At 40.8% G+C, this 27435-nt stretch overlaps 1 protein-coding gene across 1 annotated transcript in view; it reads right to left on the bottom strand.

Annotated features, from left to right (window-relative positions):
- Window positions 1–27435, bottom strand: part of ANO1 (anoctamin 1) — a 71437-nt gene that overhangs the window by 3106 nt on the left and 40896 nt on the right. Inside the window, exons 7-26 of the mRNA XM_054275347.1 lie at window positions 27375–27426; window positions 24880–24945; window positions 24328–24383; window positions 22815–22856; window positions 19715–19779; window positions 19029–19163; window positions 17651–17811; window positions 14737–14819; window positions 12231–12302; window positions 10323–10370; window positions 9037–9111; window positions 7433–7634; window positions 6848–6959; window positions 6626–6683; window positions 6437–6537; window positions 6169–6314; window positions 4888–5040; window positions 3667–3719; window positions 1881–2065; window positions 162–267 (exon numbers count right to left, since the gene is read on the bottom strand). Of these exons, the coding sequence (XP_054131322.1) occupies window positions 162–267; window positions 1881–2065; window positions 3667–3719; window positions 4888–5040; window positions 6169–6314; window positions 6437–6537; window positions 6626–6683; window positions 6848–6959; window positions 7433–7634; window positions 9037–9111; window positions 10323–10370; window positions 12231–12302; window positions 14737–14819; window positions 17651–17811; window positions 19029–19163; window positions 19715–19779; window positions 22815–22856; window positions 24328–24383; window positions 24880–24945; window positions 27375–27426 (1971 nt within the window). The remainder of the gene's footprint in view (window positions 1–161; window positions 268–1880; window positions 2066–3666; window positions 3720–4887; window positions 5041–6168; window positions 6315–6436; window positions 6538–6625; window positions 6684–6847; window positions 6960–7432; window positions 7635–9036; window positions 9112–10322; window positions 10371–12230; window positions 12303–14736; window positions 14820–17650; window positions 17812–19028; window positions 19164–19714; window positions 19780–22814; window positions 22857–24327; window positions 24384–24879; window positions 24946–27374; window positions 27427–27435) is intronic.

The raw sequence follows: 27435 nt of genomic DNA, 5'->3' as shown, positions 1-27435 counted from the left end.
GGATGAATTTTTCCACTGAGGATATACCAATGTCTGGGTGGGTGGGACAAAGAGGGTGATGAAGATGGGCAAATTTCTTTGGCTTTTCCATGAAACAACTGAGAAAGAAGATATTTCTTTGGCCCAATAACTTATTTCCAAGTGCCTGCAGTGTCACCTACCTGGAAAACTATCACAAATGCCAATCTTGCTGCTAGGACAGCCCAGAAATCCTTTGAAATGTCATATTTGTTTTCAGACCAGGGGGGTTCTCTATAATCTTTGTACCTGCAAAACAAGACTCAGTAAATTAGGGGTGCAATTCAGAAATGTTGGCACAGGAAGGGGTTATTAACAAACAGTCAAACAATAAATGGAACTGTTTAAAACAAAGTTCACTGTGTTAATCTCTCAGAAACAAGACACAGATGAAACTCTCCCACAGCTTTCAAATTAGCCTTAAAATTAAAGGTTAATTCATCTTAGTACCCTCTGATTACTACATATAATATCAATTTTGCATAACACAGAGTAAACTACACAGCTCAGGTGATTTATTTTAAGATAGGTAAAAAGGCAACATATATTTTTCAAACTAATTTTAAAGACAAAAATACTGGTCTCAGATTCATAGAACATGTTTAACATGTGATTAGCAAAAGGTTGAAGCTAAATTTTGCCCAGTGGAAAGAAGAGAATTTTTCCTTAGCTATGGCTTATAGAAAATCTATGTGTTGATAAACAAGACCAAGAAAAATACATTAAATTCAAAACCACAGCATCCTGTCAATATTTTGAAAGAATTAGGGCTCTGCATTTTCAAATTATTTTAAAATCCTTGGGATAAGGATGGGATTGAAAGAAGACAGAGGCTGGGAGTGGAAAGCAAATAAATCTGGCATTTTGCCTTTGGACCATGATGCCAACACTTCCATTCTGTGCTGAAACATGTTTGCCAGCCTTGCTTAACCTCTGCCCAGAGAGCAGCAGGAGGAAACCAGGAGAAAGTAAAAGAAAGCAAAGCTACTGCAAAGGCAGCTTGGGTTGGTTTTGCTTTCATCTCTGAGAAAATTTTCTGTTTAGAGGTCATTTCACCATATTAACTTGCACTATTCAAATGCATAAAGAATTTAATATAAAATAATATGATTCAAAGGCAAGGTTTTTTACTTGGTCAGTTATGGTGATATTTCTACTATGCATGTATTAAAGTCCTCTTTCTTTCTCTCCTTGAATATCTCTTCCTTCCTTACTCTCCTCTTCCCCTTCCTCCCTCTGTTGTCCCCTTTTCAACTTCGCTGGTCTAAGTGCTTTCACTGTCAGATTAGAACTGTCAATTCTAAGAATGTATCAGCTGAAATTGGTAAACACAATTTTCCTTCAAACATGAAAATAGATATGAATTGTCACAGGCATGCAAATTTCTCCTGTATGATGACACTATAAATAAGTCCTAAGTTCCAGTGCAGATAAGGATGCTACTGCTCTCATCAGGAATTGGGAACTGGACAAAAAAAGAGGTCATGGTCATTATATCATGACATGACATCAGAGGGACATAATTTTCTTCCCTTAAAGCACCATTGTGCTGTTTATCATTATCTGTCTCCTTTCCTGGAAAAGGGAATCCATAATAATAAAAATCTTTGCATGGACAAGCTCTGAATTTAATTAACAATAATCTCCATTTCCCAAAATAAGCAGTAAATAATATTCAGGTCTGTGGTTACTTAATATGTAAGCAAGATGTTCAAGGCAATGGATCCACCTTATATAAAAGGCTAGCAAGGTGCTAAAAAGGTATTGAAAATACAAAGACTCTGCCCCAGCAATGTAAGAATTTGCCACATTCTCAGCCAGCTGTGAAAACACTTGGCATTAGCGATCATTCAAGAGAGTACCTGCATATCTGAACCTCGTAGCCAAGATCCAGGGGGTCGTTGGGAGCTGTTCCTGCTTGGAAATCGCTGACATTAAAAGAGGATAGTGTATGGTTGACGAAGCCATGCATGGTGCCATTCTCACTGTACATGTACAGGTACACGAGGCGTGGAATGAAGTCGGATGTGAATGAGATCACAAATGCCTGAGCCACAAGAGTAGAGAGTGAGCGCGGTGCCCAGGCAGAGCTTCACTTCATCACATCCTCAACCATGACTTGCCCAAACTACTCACACCACACTCAGGGGAGCCCGAGGGCCCTGAGAGTGGAGCATTCACTGCACCAGCAAGGGATTGCTCACTGCCTGCTCTCCTGAGGTGCAGCGCATTCCCTGGAGCAGTGCCACGCTAGCTGAGGTGCCTGTGTGGGTGACAACCTGGGCCCCCAAAAATGGAGCAGCTGCACCCTCCAGCACCAGGGGAGAGCTACCACAGCTCTGCTTCCCTGTGTCCCCGTCACAGTTTCTCCCTGTTGCCTTGGACAAGGTCCAATTGATTGATTTCCAGCTGCTTTTCCATCCTGCAAACAACCCATGGTGATTTGACTTCAAAGTCTCATTGCCTTGCAAAAAAATGTTAATTGTGTGTGGTGCTTAACTTCATCAGGATAAAAGGATGAGGAGACTGAGCCCAGTTTTATTTTTATGGCCACAAAAGTTGCATTTCATCCAGTTATTTAAAATTTTCTGAAAATATCATGGGGAAAAGGCACAGCAGTCAATTGGGCTGAGTTCCTCATGACTTTAGCCTTCCTCATTTATCATCATTATGAAACATTGCCACTGGCATAAATCTCATGTACATGTGGAACAAACAGTACAAAATGTTTTACTTATTTTATGGTAAAGAGAAGCAGTACATTGATCAAAGAGAGAAAACTAACACTGGGTATTGGCGAGGAAAGACTACACGACTACACAGAACAAAAGAGAAAAACAGAGAAATTATTTCCAAAGGAAAAGAGGAGAAATGGGAAGGACAAACTAAGGCAGCACACCAAAAGAATGGGTTTGCCATAACACAACAGAACCCTGGGGACAAAATAAAGGAATTTTAAGTCTGGATAATGTAAAAAAACCCCAAGGGAGTCCATAGCCATGTGGCCATAAGCCCTACAGAGCCCCTGCTTTGCTGCACTGCAAACATGTTGAATTTCAGCTGGCCTTTGTTTTCATCTTTCCCTCAGCTGAGGTGCAAAGAGGATGATCATTGTGGATGTCTATTCATATAGAATAGTGCAGAAGTACATGCATTAATATATTAAGACCTGCTAAATTTTTGTGAAATGTTGAAATAAACTTTTTTTTTCAGGATTATCCAAGCTCTCTAAGTAGAAGCAATGCAGCTTGAGGGCAGATCGATGGAGGGATTCTGCACTCTGAGGAGCTGAACTGGTTCTCACCTTACCCAAAATAGCATTGAAGTGAAAAAATACATCTTTTGCTACTAAGAGTATTTCAAAAGAGTAAAAATAAGCAGCTGTGGTCATATTTGTTTGAAGGACAGAACTGTTTTACAAAAACATTCTGGAAAAAAGCAGCAGTGACTACTTACTACTTTATATTATTGCTCCTGCCATCACAGCTTGAAAATAAACACAGCAACTCATCCTCAAATATTTCCAAAAATTTCTCAATCATATACTTTCACTTGATTGAAGGGATTTTGTACTGAAATAAAACTAATGGAGCAGAATGGAAAAGCCAGCCTATTGAATTCAAATTTAATTCATGCTGATTTACTTACGTTTATGATGACAGCAAGCTTTCCAATACCTCTGAGGATATTATACCAGATTCCTGAGGAAGGAGACAAGCATGTAAATGCTGTTCTAGTCCTTAAAATGAGATAAATTACATCTGCAGTTAACCGAGTTAGGAGCATGTATGATTGTGCTGAGCTAGTTATATTTTAAATAGAAAAAGAACAAATTATAAAAAGTTAATTCAATGGCTTGTAAGCAAAAGGAGTCCAACTGTGTTTTGGCACCTATTTTTTTCAGGTTTTGAAGAATGGGGTCGAACTGCAATGAATTGCAATTAACACATCCTCAGAAACAAAGAATAATCAAAACCCCATCACAATCAAAAAAGTCAACATCACTCTCCCAATCAATTCCACCAGCAATCTGAACCTGCAGCATAAATCAGGGAGGCACAACAAAACACCCCCAAAGCAAAGTCATGGCAAAACATGATGTGTCCTTCAAGTCTGGGATGATCCCTAGGGCACAAGGATGAGCCCAAGGAAAAACTCTGCCTGTACTGCAGCAGAATAAACTTAGAGTTCGATAACAGATAAACTTCTGCTCTTGCTGCTTGGCTCTGTAACAAGGACAGTTATTTTGTTTCTAATTTTATTTTTATTTTAATGAGCTTTTGATTCATAAGGAAGCACCATTTGGGAGAAGCAGCTCCTCATTACAAACACCCATAGGTGTGAGCCCCCTGTAAGGGCAGGACTGGGCTCTTGTCCCCACACAGCCACAGAGCCCAGCTCCAGCTCCATCCACTGCAGTTTGCACCCTTCTGACCTTCCTGCTGAGTAGGGACAGAGGGATCCATCTACCCACAGGCTTTTGAGTCTCCTCTCATTCCCAAGAGTATTTCTGAGGCCAGTGCAGAGTTGTTAAATGCGGAAATTTTTGCTTCTGCATGAAAACTGCATTGCCAAGAAGGGCTGTTGATGTCAGAACTGTGTGAGATATTTTGCTACTGCATTGATCATTTTGATTTAAAAAGTGGTAATATTTACTTAATGAAATATTCATCTGAATTTAAAGCTTTGGTCTTCCTATTTTAAAGGTAAAGCCTCAATAAATTATGACAATTCACAGGTAAGCCACAGCTGAATGTTTTGACTTTTCCTATAAATATCTCCTTGTTATTGAAACTGGCTGAGCATAACAATATCCTGCCATCAATCCAGGAATAAACAAACAGGGATACAATAACAATATCCACTTACCTATATCCTTTGCTCTCACTGCTACCGGTCTCCTCAGCTCAGTAACAAATTTTTTGGCATCCAGACGGATTTCAATGATGTTGTTCAATAAAGCAAACAAAGGTGCCAGCGGGAAGGAGGCAACAAACAAAGTTACAAACCCAAACTGGATAACTGGAAAGAAAAAGAAAACATCTCAGTGCCTGTTGTCAGTATTTACCAAATGCACCCATCACCACATCAGTGCCAGTCCCTAAATTCTGATGAGGTGATGACTTCTGGGAGACTCAATCCCATTTTCTGTGTCAGGCACAGTTTGCATGATGGCTGCTCTATTTGGGTATGGAAGGCCCAGTTGTCACCTTGTAAAAGGCAAGGCAATAGTAACCAGAAGGATGGGGAAGCTCCTAAAACAATTTTTCCATGGGCAAAGCTGGCACAGGAGTCACTTGAAGGAGTGGGATTATGGCAGTGACCATGCTGGCTCTACCTAAGCTTGCCATGTTCCACCTGGCAGGTTTTTGGCCTTCACTGGAAGCTATGGAAAGGACATGGCTGATTCCTGCCTCTTCCAGGAATAACTTGCTTCCTATAACCTGGGATCATATTTGCTTTTTGTATGGATGTCATGCTCATCCTGGTACTGCCAGTGCCCATCTTTCTCCTGTTACTTCCAAATGCTGATCTCAGTAACAGCATCTTTTCTTATTTTTAGGAACTGGCAGCATGGCCATTCAGTTTGTCCCACTGAATTCCCATCTGCTTCAAGTACTTTGAACATCAAGGTCACCAGATATTCTAATTTATCTCACTCAACATGACATACTACTTGAAAAAAAAATTCTATGCGATCTGTCAAGTACAACCAGGTCTACAGACATGCACTGCTCTCAGAAGATTTAGTTCAGATATCAGATAAAAGACTCTGGTGAGGAAATAATCAAATCTGAACGAACATACTTCCAGTGAAGGGTTCAACTGATGGTAAAATATGCCTCACAATCTCAAGTAGATGCCACTTAATCATTTGCATTTGAAACTTGACAGTGATGTGTTACATGGCTTGAAAGAAAAGATCTAAAATATCATTCTACAGTAAGGGCTTGCAAACGGCAGAGAGCACAATTCAGCCCTCCAGCAGCCAGGGTTGGCTGAAACATGCTCCAGTCCAACTGAACACGTTAATAATTCAGTTATCTCATATCCACTGTCTGCTGAATGTACAGTTCAAAAAGCTCAGCTCTCCATCCCAATTAGTCACAATAATTACAGTTTAAAATGCCTTCTTTCCACCTCACTCACTCATTTCCATGTACTCAGGGGTGAGTCCAGCAAAGGGCTCCAGGTTATAGTCTACTTCATAGCGCTGCTTTTTCTTCATGTGCTCTTCATGGTCTAGAGAACGCCGGCGCTTCAATTTCAAGTATCGTATAAACTTCTTCATTTTTCTGAGGGAAATGGAGACAATTTGCTGAGCACTCCATTCTGCTCACTCAGTGCTCATTTCTCAGTTGTTTTGCATTGCCAGGCACAATAATTAAAATAAGAAAGTACAGAAGTTGCTACTTACGGGATGCCAATCTCAAACAAATTGTTCTGGATCAGCTGCTTGCCCAACATGATAATACTGAGCTGGATACACAACTCCATTAGGCAACCTCCTGGGGCACACTGGGGTGAACAAAAGAGAGGTCAGTCAGAACATCTCCTCTACCCCATCCATCCAATATGATCCCAAACAGGATAGAAATTCAATTACCTCTTCCATTCGGAAGGAATGGAAAATGTAGACGTAGTCGCCTGGACGTCCAACAAATCTAGGGCACAATGAGTTAAAAACATCAGACGGATTTTATACTTTCAATATTTGATTCCTGAAATAATTTACGCCATACTCCATGCCTCTGAGTGGGACCACCTGATGTTTAGTCCTGAAAAGGCCTCCAAGAAGCTGAAACTGAATAGCCTTTCCATCACTCACCGGCCCTTGAAGAAAGCCACATAGAAAATGGGGGTGTAGGCATTGACAAATTTCAGCAGGAAAGCCTTGAAAATCAGCCGCTCCTCGAAGTTCTTGTCGGTCTTTGGTACCTCTGGAACCAATGGGACATGGATGAGAAACGTTAAGGAATTATCCAACCTGGAATCATTTCAAGGTCTTATAAATGTGGGTTTTGGAGAACATCATCACATCATTTGTTTAAAAGCCACCTTTTAAACAAAGGAAAATACATGTACAGTGCTATATATATGTATACATATAAAAGCAGTATGGCTGCACTGAGGTCAGTGGTCAATCTGCTGAGGATCCCACCAGTCAGACACGTTACAATGGCAATTCCAATTTAGTTCCACACCTGCCTGACCTTCATGACAATCATTTGTAGGTGCGCAAAAACTTGACCTGAAAAGATTCCTGGACCTTTGGTTACTGACAATTTCTTGGAAATAATAATGATAAAAGTTCCACAGTGGAATTTTAGGCACAAATGTGCCTACTCAAGATCCCCAGTGATCTGGGTGCTCAGATTTGACCCCCTTGTGGCGAGCTGAGGTTCCAACGCACCGATCTGCGTGAGCCACCTGGCGATGCAGCCGTACACCTCGTCCAGGATGATGATGACTACCAGGTTGATGATGACGGCGGTGGCGGTGACGGTGACACGCACGCTGGAGCGCCCCGAGGGTGTGGAGCTGATGGCCAGGGCGGCGGCCGTGGAGATCCTGTAGATGATCACCCCGAATACGATGGCGAACGTCAGCCCAACCTGCCAGGAAAAATCGCCCAGAACCTTACCAAAGGTTTGCCTTCCAACTCTTTGTTTGGGATTCAGAAATAACCTTAAAAATGGGATCTCTGGGCCACACCCCAAGTCCACCCAATACTGCATTAAGGCCTTGATGAACTGTGGGAAAGGAGTCCTCTTTTTTACTTGAAAATCACAGGAAAAAGAATGGCACTGGGATGCCACAATCACAGGCAAAAGGCTTTTTTTTTAAAAGGCACCTAAATGTAAACTCCACGCTTATCAGCGTTAAAAAAAACTACATATTACTAAGAAATAAATTCTAAAATACTTTATATTACTAATGAATATAAGTAATAATTGTAATTAATAAATACTGATATGAAAAGTATATTTCAGCAGTATATACACATGGTGTTTCCTTTGTGATAAACAAAAAAATTTGTTTAATTGAAACAAATATTCCAAATTTGAAACAAATACTTCATTTGAAACAATGGAGTATTTCAGCTTCACTCAACATGCCAGCCTTCAAATCCCTTAGACAGGCTCACTGTGCTCTCATAATCACAAAGTGAAATTAAATCTGATTAAATCAACACACCTCCTGGCTCAGTAAAATCTCTCTCAATTTTTCATTGCTTAAATAAAGGAATGATTTTAAAACATGGTTCTCAAAAGATACTGGATTCTTCAGCTGAGCATAAGAGATTTGTTGCATTTCTGTTCTCTGAAAATACAAATATTTAAAAAACTTAACCTTAAACCAAAATCCCTACAGCAAAAAACCAAAATAATTGACTTAGTCTGGGAAATTCTACCTTTGGAAAGGGTTTAGGCTTTTTTCACTATATCTGCCATCTGTTCCATGACTTGAATTATTATTGTTTCTGTCAACATTTGTTTTAAATGCTGATGCTTTATCAGCAAATGGAAGAAGGCTGTTCTCATCATTATTTTACATTTTCCTTGAATTAAGTGCTCTGTTTGCAATTCTCTTGTTAGATGGTACAGCTCCAAATTTGACTGATTTATTAAAAATCATTGCAATTATGATTCCAACTGGCAACATCAGTTATTTCCTCAAGTTTGACTATAAAAATGATGTTGGTCTCTACTTTCTGAGAGGGCTCTCTGTACTTTTTAAGCTTCATCCCATCAATGGTGTGGGAATTTCTATTTCTGTGTTGTCACTTTCCCCTCCCCTAGTTTAGTAATCTTTTATGTTTATTGGAAAAAGACAGCAAAGTAGAAATTCAAGCTCTTGCAAAGATTTCAGATCATGAAACAATAAAATGCTTGAATTTTTTCACTGGAAAAAAGCCATTTTGAACTACACCCACCTGATAAAGTTTCCTATCACTTCTCTTCCATACAATGTTTCAGTAACAAAAAATTTCAGGTTTTGTCAGGTGATGCTTACCATGAAGATGATGCCAACAAAATTGGTTAAATAGGCTGGAAAACGATCCTTCCATGTCAGCTTCTCTTTATCCGTCTAAAGTTTTTTTTGGTGGGAAGAAGAAAAAGGTACATTTGATAAAGAAGGAGAGTGTGATTCTGCACATGTGATGAAAACAGAGAGGGGGAAGAAAAGGCTGGCAAAACCACAACCAGTTAGAAGATGCAGACACAGTGTTTACAGACACAATTCCACAGAGGCAAATTGTTTACTCCGTATCCAGGTTCAGACTGGTCAAGTGCCTGTGCTAGGAGTATAAATAAACCAGATTTTTCTGTGTACTTTTTGAAGGAAACATGCAAATAGGTTGTCATAAACCATGAAGTAAGGTCTCTCTTGCTGTTAAGTATTTTCTTTTGCTTTCCCTACAAAAATCCCCCTCCTTCCTCCCCCCTTCCACAGTTAATATTTGCAGCTCTGCTGTTGCACCACTGGCTCCACTGAAATACAGATTTAAGTATTAAATGAATTCATGCTACAGAGTAGCTCCAAGGTGAGCACTCAGTTGACAGGGAAGATTAGGTTTTGATGTGTGGCAAGACTTAAAGTTCCTTTTGATATGAGTGACTTTTAATTTTACCTGGCTATTCCTATGGTATTCAATGGACTACAATAATAGGAATTATAGAAGGGGGGGCTGGAATGAGGTGGTCTTTAAGGTCCTTTCCAACCCAAACCATTTTGTCATTTTCTATATAAAAACTCTGTATATTCTCCGTATTCCCTAAACACAGTCAATCAGCCACTGCCTGAATTTTGGCTACAAAATATTCATTTAGAAGAGCTTTGCTCCTCTGGAGTCCTTCACAAACTTGGATGCCTGGAATTGTTTTGAAACACAGAAAATCAACAGCAAAAGGAACATCTCAGAGGATGATGCACACGTTGTAATGCACGTAAAAATATTGCTCAAATTCTATTTTTATGACATGCACGTTGTCTCAGGGAAGTGCAAGCAGCTCTTTCAGCACATGGCCCATGCTCCTCTGCAAAACATAACATCCAGGATGGGAAATCTAAGATTAGCCATGCAGTGCCATTCCAAACTCATGGAGCAGTGTCCCAAAAAATGCTGAAGGAATGAGGCAAGGAAGGGGAAGAAACCCAGAACTGAATGTGAATATTAAACAAAGGTTCAACAGCCAAAACCAAATTGATTTGTGTCTTCCATAATTACTCATAATTTGAGTTTCTTCATAAGTTTGTATAAAAAGAACCAATTTCACCCCAGCCATGACTCTCTTAACTCTTTGTCTCCATTTGTTTGCTGTCTCTTCTGGAAAATATCGGTGCTTCTGATGGGCAGTCAAAGGAAACAGAAGAGGGTTGGGAAATATGGAATTACAAAGCACTGCTCGATTAATTCCAGTAATTAATTCCATATTCTCTACTGACACAGCACTTTAGCACAAATGAATGCTCTGTTAGCTTGGTTAAGGCTTTGTGTTTCAGCTTTAAGTTAATAAAATATAACAGCAAGAAAAGATAAATGCTTGCCCCAAATCCTAGGGAACATCAGGCAATCCTGCAAATGATATTCCCTTTTTAATATAGGATTGTGCTCTGCTTTATATTTTATGAGGTGTTAAAGAATGTGCAGATTTTTTTTTCCTTTAATTTTTGGTTTTTTTAAAATTAGGTTTCTCTTGAAAAACTACAAGCAATTTTGGTTTAGCTTTAGATATTTTTTCTTTAAGAAGGTTTCCAAGTGTTACAACTGTCGAATTTGAACTTTAACACACTAGATCCCAATGAAAGATAACCACCAAGTCTTTCAGAAAAAAAACCCTCTTTTTCTCACGTTTCCCAAATTAGTAACATCCAAATTGAACACAGCCCAAAAACTTATAAATAGCCTGGTTAAAAAAAAAAAATCCTTTCTTAATTGCTCAACTTTCATTCTCCAGTATTAGAGGGCCACCATTCATTAGTTGTCTGATTACCCTTCCACATTTAAGATCTGAATTCTGATTATACTCAAAAGTAGAGCAAGTTACAGGTTTTTAATAGAATACAGTAAAGTCTGTATCCAAAATCCTTTACCTAGTCTATCATAGTGCAGCAACCCAAATTGTTTCTCTTCTGCAAGGGATTTTAAAAGGGATTTGATTTGCTTATGGCCCTGAACCACTTACATACAGCATCCTATAGATTAATGGGAACACACCACCAGCAGCTCTGTAGCATCTGTTAAGAGGGGCCCAGTGGTACTCAAGTATAAATTTACTTTAACATTCATCTATATGTGCTACCCTAAAGAGTGCAAATGTTATTGCAGTTGTATTTTCACAGGGTTGCCATAAAATCCCAATTTAGGGAACAGTTCCACGTTGTAGTGCCACTGGCAACAGACACAAAAGAGGAAATTCTGCCAAATTTTATGTTGGAGTTTTTACTTTTCTCAATAAAACCACGGCACACAAATGGCTCACTCCTTGTAGTGAAGGGGGAATAACCTCAGGTAGGATGGGGGCATCAGTGGGCAGGGGAGAAAAGGAGCTTTCCCAAGTCGTTCTGCTCCTGACAGGAAAGGAATTCCAGCTCCAGTGAAAGGGCAGGGAAGCTGCTTGTAGGGATTGCAGCATCCCTTGGCAGGAGGCAGGTGCTCCTGGGGTGACAGGCAGCACCTTTCTCACAGTGACATAGAGTAAGTTCAGAGCATAAGTGAGCACTGCCTCGTTCAGTGCGATAAAAGGGGAAGCTGTGGTTTTAAAAGGCAGAAAGTTATTGCCAAAGCTGGAATTTGGCATGGAAATTGGAGTTAGTACTCTTCATTAATATTTTTATTTGCAGAGAAAGTCCAGCAAGACAGAGAACTTCTCCTGAGAGGCTTTAGGTACTTTTACTGCATAGAACAAGATGGTTTGTTACAGTTTTCTCAAACTTGATTTATTAGTGTTAGAGGAGCACCTCTTTGATGAGGCTCTGTTAGTTTCCCTGAGCCACACTCCTGAATCTAATTAGTAAAGTCATTTCTAGATTTAATCAGGTCTTGTGCCTGGCAGACCCCGAGCATCTCATGTGTGGAAGAAGACACCTGGAACTTAAACACAGTGAGCATTGACTACTTTTTACCTATTTATTAGTCTTGGGTCACTGCCTGCTGTAACAACCTTCTTTTTCATAAGGAAAACAAATTAATATTTTTACCTTACCTCTTTATGTTTGTGTTCTTTTCTCAATGATTTTTCTAAAACTTTTGCTTCATATTCTGCTCTTGGATGATCCTGTGAAAGAAGTCATATTTAATAAAAAAAGCAAGATTACTTATTTTCTCTATCAGCTACAGATGAACTCTCTGCAGGTTGATTTCCTGATAATTTCTGAGTTTTCTAACTGAATTCCAATTCACTTGGTATGTCATTCATGTGAATTGATAGTTGATTATAATTAAAAAATGTTAAGTCCTGTGAATACAGGAGCAGCTGCAGAATAATTTGGACAGCAATGTGCAGTGCTGTGTAGATTACATTTAATATATGAGATATGCAGCACAACCTGCAGACAGCACAGCTCATGATGCTTGGACTTTAGTTACCTCTATTTTTTAAAAAAGTTAAACGTCATTAACCAATTTCAGTGATCCTCAGCTCATGAGAGGATTAATTTTCTGCTGTAAGTATGCAAAATACATGTCTTTGGGATCCCATAAAATTGTCAGTTGGGGTGTTCCCCTAATTCTGTCCAGGACAGCATCCACAGATTCTCTATCTGCATTGCAGGAGAAGGTGTAGGAAACACTTGGAAGTAAGAGACAGCCAAAAGACTGAGAAAGATTCATGGGTTCAGAATTCCCGACAATTAAGCATTCATAAAAGAGTCAGAATTCAAAATTATGCATTGGATGGAAACAGAACGGAGCTGAAAAAAGTCTGAACAAGTGGAGAGGGGAAGGGTGTAAAGGCAAAGCAATCAGTGGGAGTTCCAAAGCAAATCTGATGCTTGAAAAAGGAGAAATGGAGATCAAAAGATGGCATTCATCAGTAGACATGGAATAAAAAAGGTAGGAGCGATTTGAAAAAAAAAAATGTTTTCCAAACCTTGACTGCCTCCTTCAGGAAACCAGAAAAAAACCACGAAAAACAAGAAAAAACAAAAAACAAATAAATAAAAATTTGATTACTGAACTGTTCCAGGTCATATTGTTTTTATATATTAAACGTTACATGAAACAAAGATAGGTACAGTGGAAGGTTAGACACTATTGGAGAAAACCCAGTCTATTCATGTTCTATATTAATTAACATTACTGCAAGTATTGTGTGAACCTGGCATCCTTAAAAACACCAGAAAATGAGATACTTTGTGCTTTAGCATTTCACTCAAAACCCAGACTGTTCAACATGATTCTAGCTTAAGTTTCCCCCAAATCAGCAACAGGAGAACCTAAAATCCTGTGAAAAACCCATGACTGTATTATTTATCAGTGACCACCAAAAACACAGAATAAAATATATGGAATTGACAGCTGCTGGTTTGGCTGTGCAGAGCTCTGGACTCAGACATGAAGCTGCCATTGAAAAGATACACTTAATCCCTTCACTTTCATGGATGCTAACAAGTTACCAAAAATAAAGGAGCATATAGTGTCCAGGAAATAAATCTCTATATTCTCCCCCAGTAAATAGGTATGGACCAGTGCAGAGGCTGCTGGTACAGGGCACCTAAATATATTTTGGAGGAGATAAACATATTAAGGGGAGATAATTCCTACAGAAAGGCTCTGGGGGCGAGGGGAGCCATGGCTGTGCCAGGCTCAGCAAGCTGCAGGGTGTCAAAGCCAGGAAGGGCTGCTGAGGTTTGTGTTTCACGTGAGCAGTATTTGTTGTGTATCTATTTAGGACATCTAGAGACATGACAAGGGAGGTCATACTTCTTTTAATAACAGCAGCAGGGCAAGGCTGGGGGCTGGGACTGTGCTCTGCTCCGGGAAGGTGTCCCCTTTATTTTCTGTAAAGTGGCAAAATCAAAGCCAAAAAGGTGGGAAACAGTTTCTCAGCTGACTGAGGATTTTCTCTCCTCTCTTTGCAAAACTTCATTGATTTTGAAGGTCTTTTCTTCATACAGATTTGGGCCTTTTCTCCTTTATTCTCTTCAGCAGATTTAGAATAAACCTGGCCAGAGGTATTGCTTTTTTTTTAGCCACTACAAAAAACTCCACCACCTCCACACCATGTCCCTCCCTATGCCTCAAGCCCACATGTCTGGCAATGCTTTCTGAGGTATTTTCCAAGTCAGGGCTTGATCCTGCATCATTAAAGTTAACAGGAATTTTTCAGTGTTTTTACAGCACTGTAACTTTATCAGCTTCAATGCACTCATTTCTGATTTACAGCAGTGTGTGATGAATGAGGTCCTTGGCTCTTGGCACCTGACTTCAGCAGAAGGTCTGAGCTGGATATTCCATGCCTACACTGCTAGGTGTGACCCCACACTTCAAAAAGGAAAAAAAATAGTCACATTTTGTGGCTATACAATTATGTTCCCATGGCAACAGGACTGGACTAGTCATGCCTTTGCTACAAAAACCTCAAACGCTTCATGTATAGGGATTTTCCTTCCTCCTGTAGGATGGAACCCTCCCAGGAACATGAGGCAAAGTCTGTAAGGTCAGGGCAACAGCAGGGTGGAAAGCAAAGAGTCAGAACTGAAGGGACAAACCTCCTCCTCTTCAAACCCAGTCAGGTCCCACCTGTAGTTGAGGCGCATCTGTTTTCTCTTCCAGTGCTCCATAAAGGTGGCAGCTGAAACAACAGTTTAACATGTAACACAGATTACCACAGAACTTCATTTCTGCTTCTTTTTATTCAACAGTCAGGTCTGGCTGGGAAACACTGATGTGCCAGGAGCCAAATGTTTCATCCAGGTGAACTGAAGAAAAGGCATTTGTTACATCCACAGCTTCATGTAGGAAGATGCCTGCAATTTTTAAGGGGTCTAAGAAAGCCAGTCAGCCAAACTTATTTAAATATTTTATCACAATTAGTATGTGTGACTAATAATATTATTGGTCTTCAACTGTGTATTGTTTCATTTGTTCAATGTTTTATCCAGGTGAGCTGAAAAAAGGGCATTTGTTACATCCACAGCTCCATGTAGGAAGATGCCTGCAATTTTTAAGGGGTCTAGGAAACCCAGGCAGCCAAACTTATTTAAATATTTGTATGAGTGACTAATAATATTATTGGTCTTCAACTGTGTATTGTTTCATTTGTGAATCAAAAAAACCTGAATCTTATCTGTACAAAATAGGAATGATTTCAGTTGCACTGATGGCAGAGTTATTCCCTCAAGGATATAAAGATAAAGCATTTTTATATCATTTCATCCACCTGTGGTCACAATAGAGTGGTTGGCTCTAATCATCACACTGAAACCCAAACACTCTTGTGAAAGTGTGAAAGAGGAAGCCTTTTCGTTTTAATCATTAGAAACCCAGCCATTTTCTTTTTGATGGAGAAGGGTCAGAGAAAAAAAACCTCGTTAAAGCAATTCCTGATTCCCCATGAATGATCCCAGTCTATATCAGTCTATCTGCCCCTGAGACCGAGCGAGTTCTCAGAGGACATATTTAGATGCTGGGAATACACCAGTGTTGTATAATAAATAAGTGATTATGAAAGAGGCAAGTCTACCAAGAAATGGTGTTCCCAGGGGAGCTTCCCACAGTGAGTATTAACAGATGTGCTCAGAAACATTTGTATCCAGAAAAAACAGAGGCAGGGAGAGGGTAACAAAATTGAAGAGAGAGGAAAGGACACCCTCTTGACTGGAGCCAGGCTGGGGCCATGACATTCATTCGCCTTCCAAGCGAAACGTTCATGTGGAAAAGCTACAGCTGAGCCCCTTCACAAGCCACAGGCTTCCTGTGAATCAGGGTGGCCAGAGCTGTGTCTTGAGAGGGTCCTTGTCTCAGGGACCTGGAACTGCCTCTCCTCTCCTCACAGTTCTCACGCTGGCTGGGGGCTGCAGCTTCCATTTACAGCCAGAGATAGGGAACATGACCGAGATGCTGCGGGAAATCCTCCCGTGGCACTGGCTTACAGCAGGGCAAGAGGAGAGGACAGTGTCTGGAATGCTGCCTTGTTCTGGGAGCCCTGGAGGAAGTGCCAGGCAGCTGCATCCCTGCTCTGCCACGAGCATCTGCACTTCCCTATTTCAACCATACATGAATTTAATGTCACTAACTCAAAACTGTGTGGAGAAAGTTCTTAGTTTTCCAGTTGAAAAAGACATTTTTGAAACAATGTTTGGTTTATATGGGATTGTACCACAATAAAACTTTGTGTTGACTCCAAAGAGCTTGAGAAGTTTGACATCCCACTCCAAAACCCTCTCAGATTTTGTGCAGGGCCTGGCTTCTGCCAATCTGCCTTACTTTGCACAAGAGTGTAAAAACTGGATGAAGAGACCCATAGTTGCCTGCTGTGGAAAGGGAGGCAAACTTTTACTTTTTGGACAAGAGGATAACATGCCAAGATCCATGTGGGGCTCCCACTAATGGTAAATGAGGGAGACCAAAGCTGACACTTGACTTTCCTTTGTGGTACCTGACAGTGCTGCATCTAAAACAATGCTACCCCAAACACAGATCCTGGGCAAAAATTAAAATTAAATTATGCTGAAAGGTACTTATATTAGTTTAGATGAATGGTAATGTACAAACAGTTCCCTATGCACTGAAAGAGATAAAAACTCAGGGTGTATTATTATCACCTCACTGTGAATTAATATAACCTGTTCTGAAATATAATCCAGAACAGGCTGTATTAATTCACAGTGAGGTGTACAGGGGGGCTTGTGCTGCTCTCACTGCTGCTGGGAATATGTGGCCATGAAAGCTCCTCTCCCCCAGAGCCCATTCCTGGAGTAAGGAGGTTCCCCATCCCTCCCCCAGTAGGGACAGGAGAAGCCCTCCATAACCATTTCTGAAGGCATCCTCACAAAGATGTCATGAGAGGGTTCATATTTTGACCCTAGTGCCAGAGACATGCCCAGAAAGGTCTCAAAGCATGAGGGCAGCATCAGGACCAGGAAAAATCCCTCTGCACCACTGTTCCCTCTTCCCAGCCTCCTTGCATGATGTCTGCCTGCTGATAACCCTAATTGCATCTCAGACCACACTCAGGAATCAATGTTGGTTTGTCCTGAAGACGCTAAAGGCCATTACAATTCCCCCCAGAGCCCTCCCCTCAACCCCAGAGTACATTAATACATTTATTCTGTAATGTTCTAAAGTGGAAGCTGGCTCTGCAAAGAGATTTTTTTTTTTTGGCAAGCTGTGCAATCCCGTTAATGAAATTTTGACAAACCACGCAGCAGTTTTATGACAGATGCTTAACAATTTCATTTGCTATTCAGCTTCAGCAACTTTTTGAATTTTAGTCTCCAGTCCAGAATATAAATTTGGGTGTGACAGTTTCATGGGAAAGAAAAAAAAAGGAAGAAGAAAAAAAAAGATAAATCCTTTCTATCATTTACTGCCTGTGTATAAATATACTGCTTTATCTCCTCTGTTTCTTCCGTTGTATTTTTAATAATTAAAAGCTTAACATCAAGGCATAGATCTCCTTACCCCAGAGAGCCATGAAGACTGAGAAGAAGACAGTTGCAGGGTTATCAAACAGATGACTTGCACGGGCAGTGGCACAAGCAGAGCTCATCTTCCAGTAACTGCACGTTTTGTCACACAGGGGACACATGGTGATGTTGTTTCTCTGGTCACACATCTCCATACTGCAACAAAGCCACAAGAGAAGGGAAAAGCGAGGTCAGGATGGCTCCAGCTTTGTGCTCTGGTGATCTTTTCTCCTCTAGACAGCAGCTGCTTCTGTAGGATCATTGGATATGATCCTCCACCATTGCAGGGGCTGAAATCCTCATGTAAGGTTGTCTCCCTCCCTCCTTCCTGCCCCAGAGCCATAAGGCTCTATGCTTTCTACTCTAAGATCTTACAGAATAAAATAAATAAAAATAAAATAAAACACTCTTGTTTTATCTACAGTGATAGATAAGGTACAAGGGAAGTGCTGAACATCAAGAGACTGGAGCTCAACCAATTTATCTCCTCTGTATTCCATCTGTGAAATAGCAACAGTGACCCTCCCTTTGACTTTCTTCAACTGTTGGAAGCACTACAAAGCAGTCTTAATGAACAACAAAAAAAATTAAATCTATTTTTTGGTACCCATTATCTGCTCTGTTATTCAGGACTGGTGCTTGCTGTACAAACCATGTAATTTGCATCTCCAGCTGATGATGCATGCAGGGCGAATAATGCAAAATCAGAGGGCTTTAAAAATGTTTTAATACAAAACTTGCTGAAAGATTAAAAGTAGGAGGATATCCAGATTTTGTTGACGTGATCGCAGTAGCTTATTTGAGAGATGTATATTCTTGATGCATCTCTCTGTCACACAATGCCCTCCTCAGCACTCTGTGCTGGGAAGCACCAAACCCCCTCATTAGCAGAATTTTGCTGGTTTGTTTTAACATAATGATCTGAGTTTGGGAAAAATCCCAACCACCTGAGCAACCAGCCAAGAATTATTTTTAGGACATCAATGCAAACTGCCCAAGTAATAGTAACAATGAATGCTAATGAGATAGAAATGGGCTGCTCTGTGCCCTTGGGAGAGTTCTGTGCTTTAGTGGAAGCTGAGATCAGGGGAGCTGTGGAGGTGGATTAATTTGAAGCACAGCTTCCAAATGATGAAGCGTGAGGATGGAGAGTTTTAGGAGCACACCATCCTGCTGCAACAGCCAGCTGGGACAGATGGAAATGGGGACTGGGGTGAAGGGATGTGGGTGGCACAGGACAAGACTCAGCAACAAGAAACCCCAATTTCAGCTGTGCTTGGCCTAGATATTAATAATAAAGCATTTGTAAAGCAAGGCAACTTTGAGCTTGAAGTGCCCTCTAACAGCAGAATTTATTTATTCATCTATTTTACCTGGGTATATTCTCATCCACAGTTGCACAGCCATAGAGGAAAACGATAATCCCTACAATTGAAGCTGGAATGAGCATTTGTGTATAAACTCCCAGCCAGGCAAAATATAGCCCGATCTTCTCTCCAAAGTATTTTCTGAAATACATTTAGAAAAAAATAGAAAGAAATGAGAGAGACATGTTTCCTATTTCTTAAAATATAATGTGGCTAAAATTATGAATCACATCTGGATTAGGCATGGAGAAAGTAAGATGACCTGTGGGAATTTTTTTCTTCTCAGAGGACTCTCTTTCTCATGATGCTTGGAGTCCATCCAGAGATATAGGCACCCTGAAAACAAGTTTGTCCCACTGGTCATTTCCCCCCGCCCACTGTGTTTCTGTTGTGCAAATTGGTATCTTTGGACCTTCTGTGAGTGAATCCTCTTAAAAAGGCACCTCGCTTTCCTCAGAGAGTCTTACCACGAGCAAACAAAATTAATTAAAAATATATCCCCCACAAGCTTTCACTCAGTGTGGGATATATCAGCATGTTCTAAACTCACAGAAAACTCCTTTTCTCCCAGTGAATTTCCCATTCTCTGGAATCACCCGGGGTGAGGGGGCACTGAGGGCAGCATCCACCCAGGGGAATGGGGCACGAGCATCCCTGCAGAGCTTCATCTCTGCCCAGGGTTGAACTCTCACCTCACCAGGTCGATGGGCTGGTATTTATAAAACACTCCATAGCTCGCCCACTCCTCACACAGGAGCTGGAAGACAGAAAAGCACAAGAAAGGTGAGAGCTAAAGCACCACCAGGTTCTGCTCTGGATGCTGCAGGCCCCGCAGGCCTCACCACGCCGGGGTTTCGGCCCAACACGCGCAGCCTGAATTAAATATTAAAAGTAAATGAAATGGTTTGGCATGCTCCAACAGAGAGATGGATTCCAGCACATTGAAAGGCTCTTCAGCAGCTGGACTGATGGACGCCTAAGCAGAGACAGGGACAGCAGTGTTGGTTTTGTGGTCCGTGGGCCCAGCCACCCTCTGGGGGAAGAACCTTCTCCTGACATCCAACCTCAACCTCCCCAGACACAACCTCAACCTCAACCTCCCCTGACACAACCTCAGGCCATTTCACTATAATTCAGCATCCAGCAAGAGGTGCTGAGCTGAGGTGCCCCAATTTAAAATTTTTCTTCAGCTTTAAACCACAAAAAGCCAACGATTTCCTCTCTTCCTTTTTGTCAGGATGAGGGCCAAGGAAAACAATGATCCCCTTTACTGATTTGCAAAAGTGAATGCCTCACAAAAATAGGTTCCTCTGAGACCTTCAACTTATCCTCTATTTTGTAAAATATATAAATAGTGTTTCTCAACCCTCACTTTCGTCCCTCATTCAATTCAGCCAACAGAGTGACCAAGAAATGAAACTCAATGGGGAGCAAAGACTGAAACCAGTACCAGTGCAGGGAGGGCAACAGGATGGATCTTGCTCCTCGACCAAACAGGATGTTATTCCCTAAACTCCAGGCTATTTTATCATGGGAAACTTGACAGATGTCAAACTCCTACATGTCTCCAGTGACATGCAGCAAACAGAAAAGGGCACACCAGAGCCTGGCCACTGCCCATGCCCATTCCTGCTGCTCACACTTGATCACAGAGAAGTCCCAGAGCAAACCATGTTCCTACAGCAATTTTGGAATTCTCTTGCCAAACCATTAACAGAGAATTTTTCCAAGCTGAACTGCTGTACTTATACAAATGGCTTGACTCATTAAAAAACCAACAAAGCAACTTCTCAGCTTTTACAGAAATATGACGTCAAAAATGTAAATGGGATGTAGGTTTTCCCCTCTGCCACCCAAAATCATGAATCATTAATAATTTCCTTACAGCAGTAAGGGAAGGAACCGAAACTTAAGAGCAGGCCTTTGTTAAACAGCAACATTCTTGCAAATTTTTTTTTTATTCTGCTTTAGGTTTCTTTCAACCATATTTTCCAAAGGTTTAAGGCCAACTGCCTATGTCTGGGAAGGCAGTTGGGATGATTTGGGTCACCTCAACATCCACATGCAGCACTAGCTAAACTCCTTCCTTCTATATATATATTTTTAAATTTAATCTTTAAAACTAAGTTTATGCTGAAAATTAGATTCCTTTTCTGTGATCCAAGCTGGTCAGCCATATCAGGAAAACACTAAGCTGAGAAGATTTTGCATCAGTGCCATGTTTTAGTTTTGTGCAACTTGAAACCAGATTTGTGCCTAAAGTACAAATGAATTATCTCATTTATCCTGACATTTATCAGCCTGATATTCAAAGCACAGCTTCAAAGACATGATTAGAGGAGATCAGCACACTAGACCTAAATATTTACTTCATTTCTAGGCCTCAAATCTTTAATTTTCTTGTTAAAAAAGGCACAGGCCCAGCCTAGTGTTGGATAAGATTAAAGAAAGCTTCAAGAAACCAGAAGAGACATGCCAAAACACACCAAAAGATTATTTGATGGAACTTAAAGTCAGAAGCCAAGGTAAACACTTCCAAACACACAATGAACTTGTGAAATTAGTGAATTTGTGAACTTTGAGATGTTAGTAATGCAGAAGATAATTTGGACACTTCCAGAAAACATGGACTTCTATTTTTAGTTGAGTGATGTGCTGCTTAATAATGAAAAGACAGATGTGTGGTATTTTTAACACAAATCAATAGAGGGAAGGAAATAACATTCACTGCCTTTTGATGAGCCATTTGCACCTGAAGGACCAGCACACTATCAATTTTTAGAACCTATTTTTATGCATAAAGCCTGAAGATCTTTAAATCTGCTTTTCCTATGACCTGACTGTTCAGAGCATATCTTTGGAGAAAATAAAAATGAAAATCATGACACAAACAGGAAAAGCAAAGTTTCGGGACTAAAACCCCAGCATATTCAACACCCAAATTTAGTAGCTCCTCCTGAGAGAACTGGTCACCTCTCCACTTCAGTTTTTGTCTGATGCACAGACAAAAGCCACCCCTTCTTTGGGGAAATGTGATGGGGAGGATGAAGTCACCGAGCTTTGAATTTAAGAAATCAGCATTTCCACAAAGTGTGGAAAATTTTGTTTTTTGCTCATACTTCCTGACTATAAAGTACTACTTCCTAGTTCCTTAGGAAAAGTACTTCCTTAGAATAATTTCTACTTGTTTTACCACAGTGAACAAATGTTTTTTCATATACAGACAATAAAATCACAATTTAAAGCATTAACTTCAACAAAAAGTGATGCAGTGCCTCAGTGTACACCCACAGGACAGCTTCTAGCTGCAGAGCTACATTCAAACATAGTTGAGGACCTCTTATTCCTAAAAAATATTCAATATTTATCTTTCCCAATCACTTTCATGCTTATGTGCATAAACTGCCTCTGCCTCCCACTCCTCCAATTCTGATCCTCATGCCATGGAATGAAGCAGGATTTATGCCCAGTACAGATAGCAGAATATGACTGAGCATACTCTCATCAGAGCTGGCCTGAAATAACATTATCTGAACATATGTCAATATTCTTACCAATGTGGCATGGAATGTATCATTACTGAGCTGAGTACTTCATACATATCCACACTACATTCCACATTTGGGCAAATTTAAAGGCTACAAAGCACTTTTTTCCTTAAACTGCTTGGCATTTAGTGCCTTTTTGCAGCATTTTCTGTGGGATTTTGGCAAAAACATCCAGATTCCAACAGGTGAGTCTTCAGGCTGGGATTCTTGTGAATATGTTAAACCCCCCTGTGCATCAACTTACTTTTCTGTCATTGGGCTCCACGTTTTCACCTTCATAGTCACCCTTTAAAGAGAGAGAAAAATCTGCATCATCCAGCGGCTTGTGCCAAGAACTGCTCTGATCCTGCATGCCCACATCTCCCACTCACTTAATGCATCAAAACCAGAAAAAGCAATCTGTAAAATAATGCTGTATTTTAGGAGCCCATTTGTCACGGCACACTTTGTCTTCTGTCGTCGGGCACATTAGGAGAGAGCAATAGTGTCTGTCATGGGGGGAAAAGGAATGAATAAGTGATAAAGGTGGCCTAAAAATGTCCAGGGAAAGGATGCGGTATTGCCATGGTATTTGGGGTTCAGCTCAGTCCACTGGGAAGAGAAGGAACCAGCTGAGAGAGCTGCTCCCTCTCCAAACTCTCCAAACACTCAGGGCTGATTAGATTTGAGGTTTTAATTTGGAGCTATTTTTTGAGCAAACTAAGACAAAAATAACTTCTATACAAGATTATCAGCAGCTCTGCAAAGATGTGAGGCTAGAACAGGAAGAGAAGTTTATTTAACCTTACTTTCTCGATTTCCACACAGCACTGCTGTAGTTTGAGAGCCCTGACATGTATGACAAACATTAGGCAGAAAAAGACACTGCTCTGCTCTGGGGTGCTCCAAGATAAAGCTCTCACAGTCCCATGTAAAACCAGTGTGAGTGTGGGGAACAGAAAACCAGGAAGACACACTTCACCCTCAAATCCCAGGCCAGAAAACCAGCACCGGGCTCCACAGCCCTTGGGCACTCACACTCAGCTCAGGTGTGAGCAGTGTGACAGGCAGCCCCTGTGACATCTGCCAAGCTTTTCTGCAGGCTAAGAGTGTGTGCTTGTCAGTTCTAGTTGCACCTTGAGGCTCTAAATCAGAAGGGCACCAGCACCCAGCTCTGTGCACCTCTGACAGGATGGGGGTCCCTGGCTTGTCTTGAATGCCACCAGAATTCCTGAGCTCTCACTGATGAGCACCATAGCTGAACACACTCTTGACATCTCACTGAACTGCTCAGAAGCAAACTTCATCAGCAGGAAGGTCTCCAGTCACATCCAGCCCCATGGAATACATGACATCAGATCCTTGCTTATGGTCTTACCTGGTTGCATGGACACACACCTACTGACACCTCCACAGGGAGATGTGGCCAAGGGAACCAGCTACTTGGTGCCCCGGTAACAAATGTGTTTCTGGCACTGGTGCCAGAGATCTTGGGGGCAGAAGGTCAGGAAATAACAGGAGAATTTAATTTGCTAAAACACTGTAACAACTCTTCTAATCTTACGTTCAAATTTATGATCATCGGCGGTAGAACCGAGGTGGGGAATTCCTTAAAAGCAGCAGAGGGATGGAAACAACATGCAGAAGTTACTGCAGTCATGACACAAGTGAGAAAAAAGTCAGTCATGTTTGGTATGATGCCACCAACACGTCACACATGAGGGATTTCTTGGTGACAGACAGCAGATGTGTGTAAAATATATTGTGAGATCACTTACGTCATGCAGAGGATATGCAGCACTGTAAACCCCATTGGCAAGCAGGCTGGTGATCCCTTGAAAAATAAAGACATAATAGTTATTTATAATTTCAAGGTTAGACAGCCTCACTTCATCATCCTTCCAGGAGATCTCCCTCAAAATAACAGCCATTTGATCAGATAATGATTTTGCTGCCATCTTATTCCTTTCCATGTAGTTTCATTTTTAATCATATAGGTTATTATACATGACTCATTTTATGAAATGGAAAACTGCAGAGAGCAAGAGGAAGTCATATATATTTGAGAATCAAGAATTAGAAGCCAATGACTTGGAATTAGTCATTAAAATAAATTACATTTTCTGGAAAGTCAGTTTGATTTAAGGGCAAGCCTGAAGATTTGAAAGTGTAGCAGAAGGCTGGATCACAAGAAGAATATGGCTGGAATTGATGGCACAGGGAAACCCACACCCACACACATCACCCACGCAAAGTGTTGAATTCAGGTGTCAGATTGATCAGAGAAATTGTAGGGAAAGCCTTTGCAAAGACCTTGGCGTAATACTTACCATATTTACCACATTTTCGTCTTTTATTTAAAAGGGCAGTTTCCTTCTTTCTTCCCTCTCCTTTCCCTGTTTACACAGCCGTTTATTAGTGACATGCATGAGGCTGAAAGCAATTAGTGCTTCATCTATTAAATGTCTGTGGCACAAGGGACTGGGAGGAGTCCTGCCTTTCCCAGGGGTGGTGTCACTCCTTAACAGGGGGCAGAGGGAGGAGTTGGTGTGGAAGTTTGGAGGAATGCTGCACCATCCCCAAAGATGGCAGGACCTGGGCCTTTGGAGGGCTGTAGCTCATTAATTCTCTAATGTTCTTTCCTCCTGCAGCTGCTGGCTTTAATAGAGCTACTTCCAATTCTGTTCACCATGTCTGGAAGCATCACATTGCCCATGAACATACATTTGGGGTTGGAATGAACCAGTCAGAGCTAAGTCAAGCACTTGTCTTTGTGCAGGGCAATGGTGATTAATGCCAACTGAAAAAAAAAATAATATATATAAATCTGGCCACTAGCATTGGGAAGGATTTGAAAAGACTTAAAAAAAGGAAAGAAAAATGAGGTGTTCTGGTGAGCTCCATGCTGCCAATCAGCTCATGGCTAACAAAAGAGTGTGGGACTGGTGTGAAGGAACAGTGACTATGAACAAGGAACCAGTTCACTGTAGAGTAATTTTTGATTGCTCTTGAAATGAGGATTGTTCAAGTTCATTAACATTTTTGAGATACTAATCACCTGCTGGAAGAGCAGCTCCAGGAGTGCTCAGTATCTTGCAGATACTGATATTAATTTTCAAAGCCCTATTTAAGATTATACAGGTCTATGAATTGTCTGCAAATGTTTCCACACTCCTGGCAGACACAACTGGTGAGCAGATAAATGATTTTTCTAGGGCTGTGAGAAGACCTACATAATTCCCCTCTACTACAGATCTGGATTTAAAAGTGAAGCCAGATCCACATTTTCACAAAATTTTCCCAATAAATAACAAAGGCTGCAGTGTTCCCCTGCTGCTTTTTTCCTGCTGGGCAGCGGCATTATCTGTGATTGTTTAAATCTGTTTGCCACCTCTGCTGGGTTGTAACCCAGCATTCCAGCACTGGAACATAAAGGAGCTGATTGAGTTATGCAGGGCTGGCCTGGTGGCATTTTTATTACCAATATTGTGTGGCCTTGCCAGTCTCAGGTAGAAGAACCATCCAGGAATCCTAACACTCTAACATACATGAGTGTCTTCCCTATTCAACAAATCCCTGCTGTGCTTCCCATTTACTGAACAAAAAAAAAAAAAAAAAGTCAACTCCAAGTCAAGAATTCAAACTGAGCTCTGTGACCTTCCCCTTTCAAGAGTCCAAAGATGTAATTTCCAGTGAAAACGATCCAGCACGAGACTCAAAAAGGGTCTCGAAAGTCACAGAATAATTTGAATTTCCCATGCTACAGAGAACCGCACTTCTGTTAATACTGGCTGCACACCAAATTTTAGTGTATATTAGGAGTCAACAATTGTGCATTGTATGTTGTTACTTCAACACAAAAGTCAAAGCATGGAAATAATTTGTGGCGTAATTGTTCTTCTATTATTTGATGTCTTTCTAAGCAGCTGATGGGTCAATATTGTACAGAACTACCTGTAATTCAAGTTCCTATTGTTTTATTTAACTTCTTGTAGGCAAATACATGCCATAACAGATTTCATCAGTTACCAAACATTTTCTTCCATGTTTACGCACTTTTCTCACTTTGTTTGGATTTACCATTAACTATTTGTTAACTTTGGTTCCACAGTCAAGTATCATGTGTAAAATAAAGTATATAACAGCTGAGCAGGATCAGCTGCCACCAAATCTTCAAGGTGGCCTGATTTGCAATTCATCTCTATAATGAGTTTAATTTTTACAGCACAAACCCTAGGGCTGAAATCCTGAAACTCTTGGTTGTGGTAGCACAAACTTCTCATCCCCTGACTTGCAGCATCTGCTCTGAGGGCTGAGGTGCCCAGTTCCAGTGCAAGCCTTGGCCCCTGGCTGCTCCAGGGGGCTCATCTCAGTTCCCCTCAGGACAGTCGAGACCATTCCCCTCAAGTCACTGGAAAACAATCCCACTATAAAATGTGGGGCTCCTACTTGAATGAAATGGGCCAAGCCACAGATTTTTACTGCAGGTATTGGATTTAATTTCACAGAAATACCCTCAATCCATTTCAGAGAGTGTAGAACACAGAGCACATCTCATCTGCTGGTTTATGTCACCGTCCATCCTAAGTCACATCTGCAGGGCCTACATGCTCACTTACCATTTAATTTAATCTATGAATTCACATTTGAGAAAATGTCAAACAGCTGCATAAATTGAATCAGATTTCCAAATAAAACAATTACATCCACATACATCGAATTAGAGACCAGGGGGAAAACCTAAACTCCACAGCCATTTACAACATACAACTATTTTCAATACCTGAAAAAGATATTGATCTTAAAGCTAAATAAAGTTCCTTACCCATGCTATATTTTGCTTTGGTACACGTCGTTCTTTTCAATATTTCATAAACCTACAGAAG

This window comes from Melozone crissalis, unplaced genomic scaffold (genome assembly GCF_028551555.1).
Source record: "Melozone crissalis strain CALT ecotype California unplaced genomic scaffold, PUWL_Pcris_2 ptg000018l_1, whole genome shotgun sequence".
In the NCBI taxonomy this organism is placed as follows: domain Eukaryota; kingdom Metazoa; phylum Chordata; class Aves; order Passeriformes; family Passerellidae; genus Melozone; species Melozone crissalis.
Note: the sequence above shows the minus strand (reverse complement) of the source record. Positions and strands in the feature narration are given on the sequence as shown.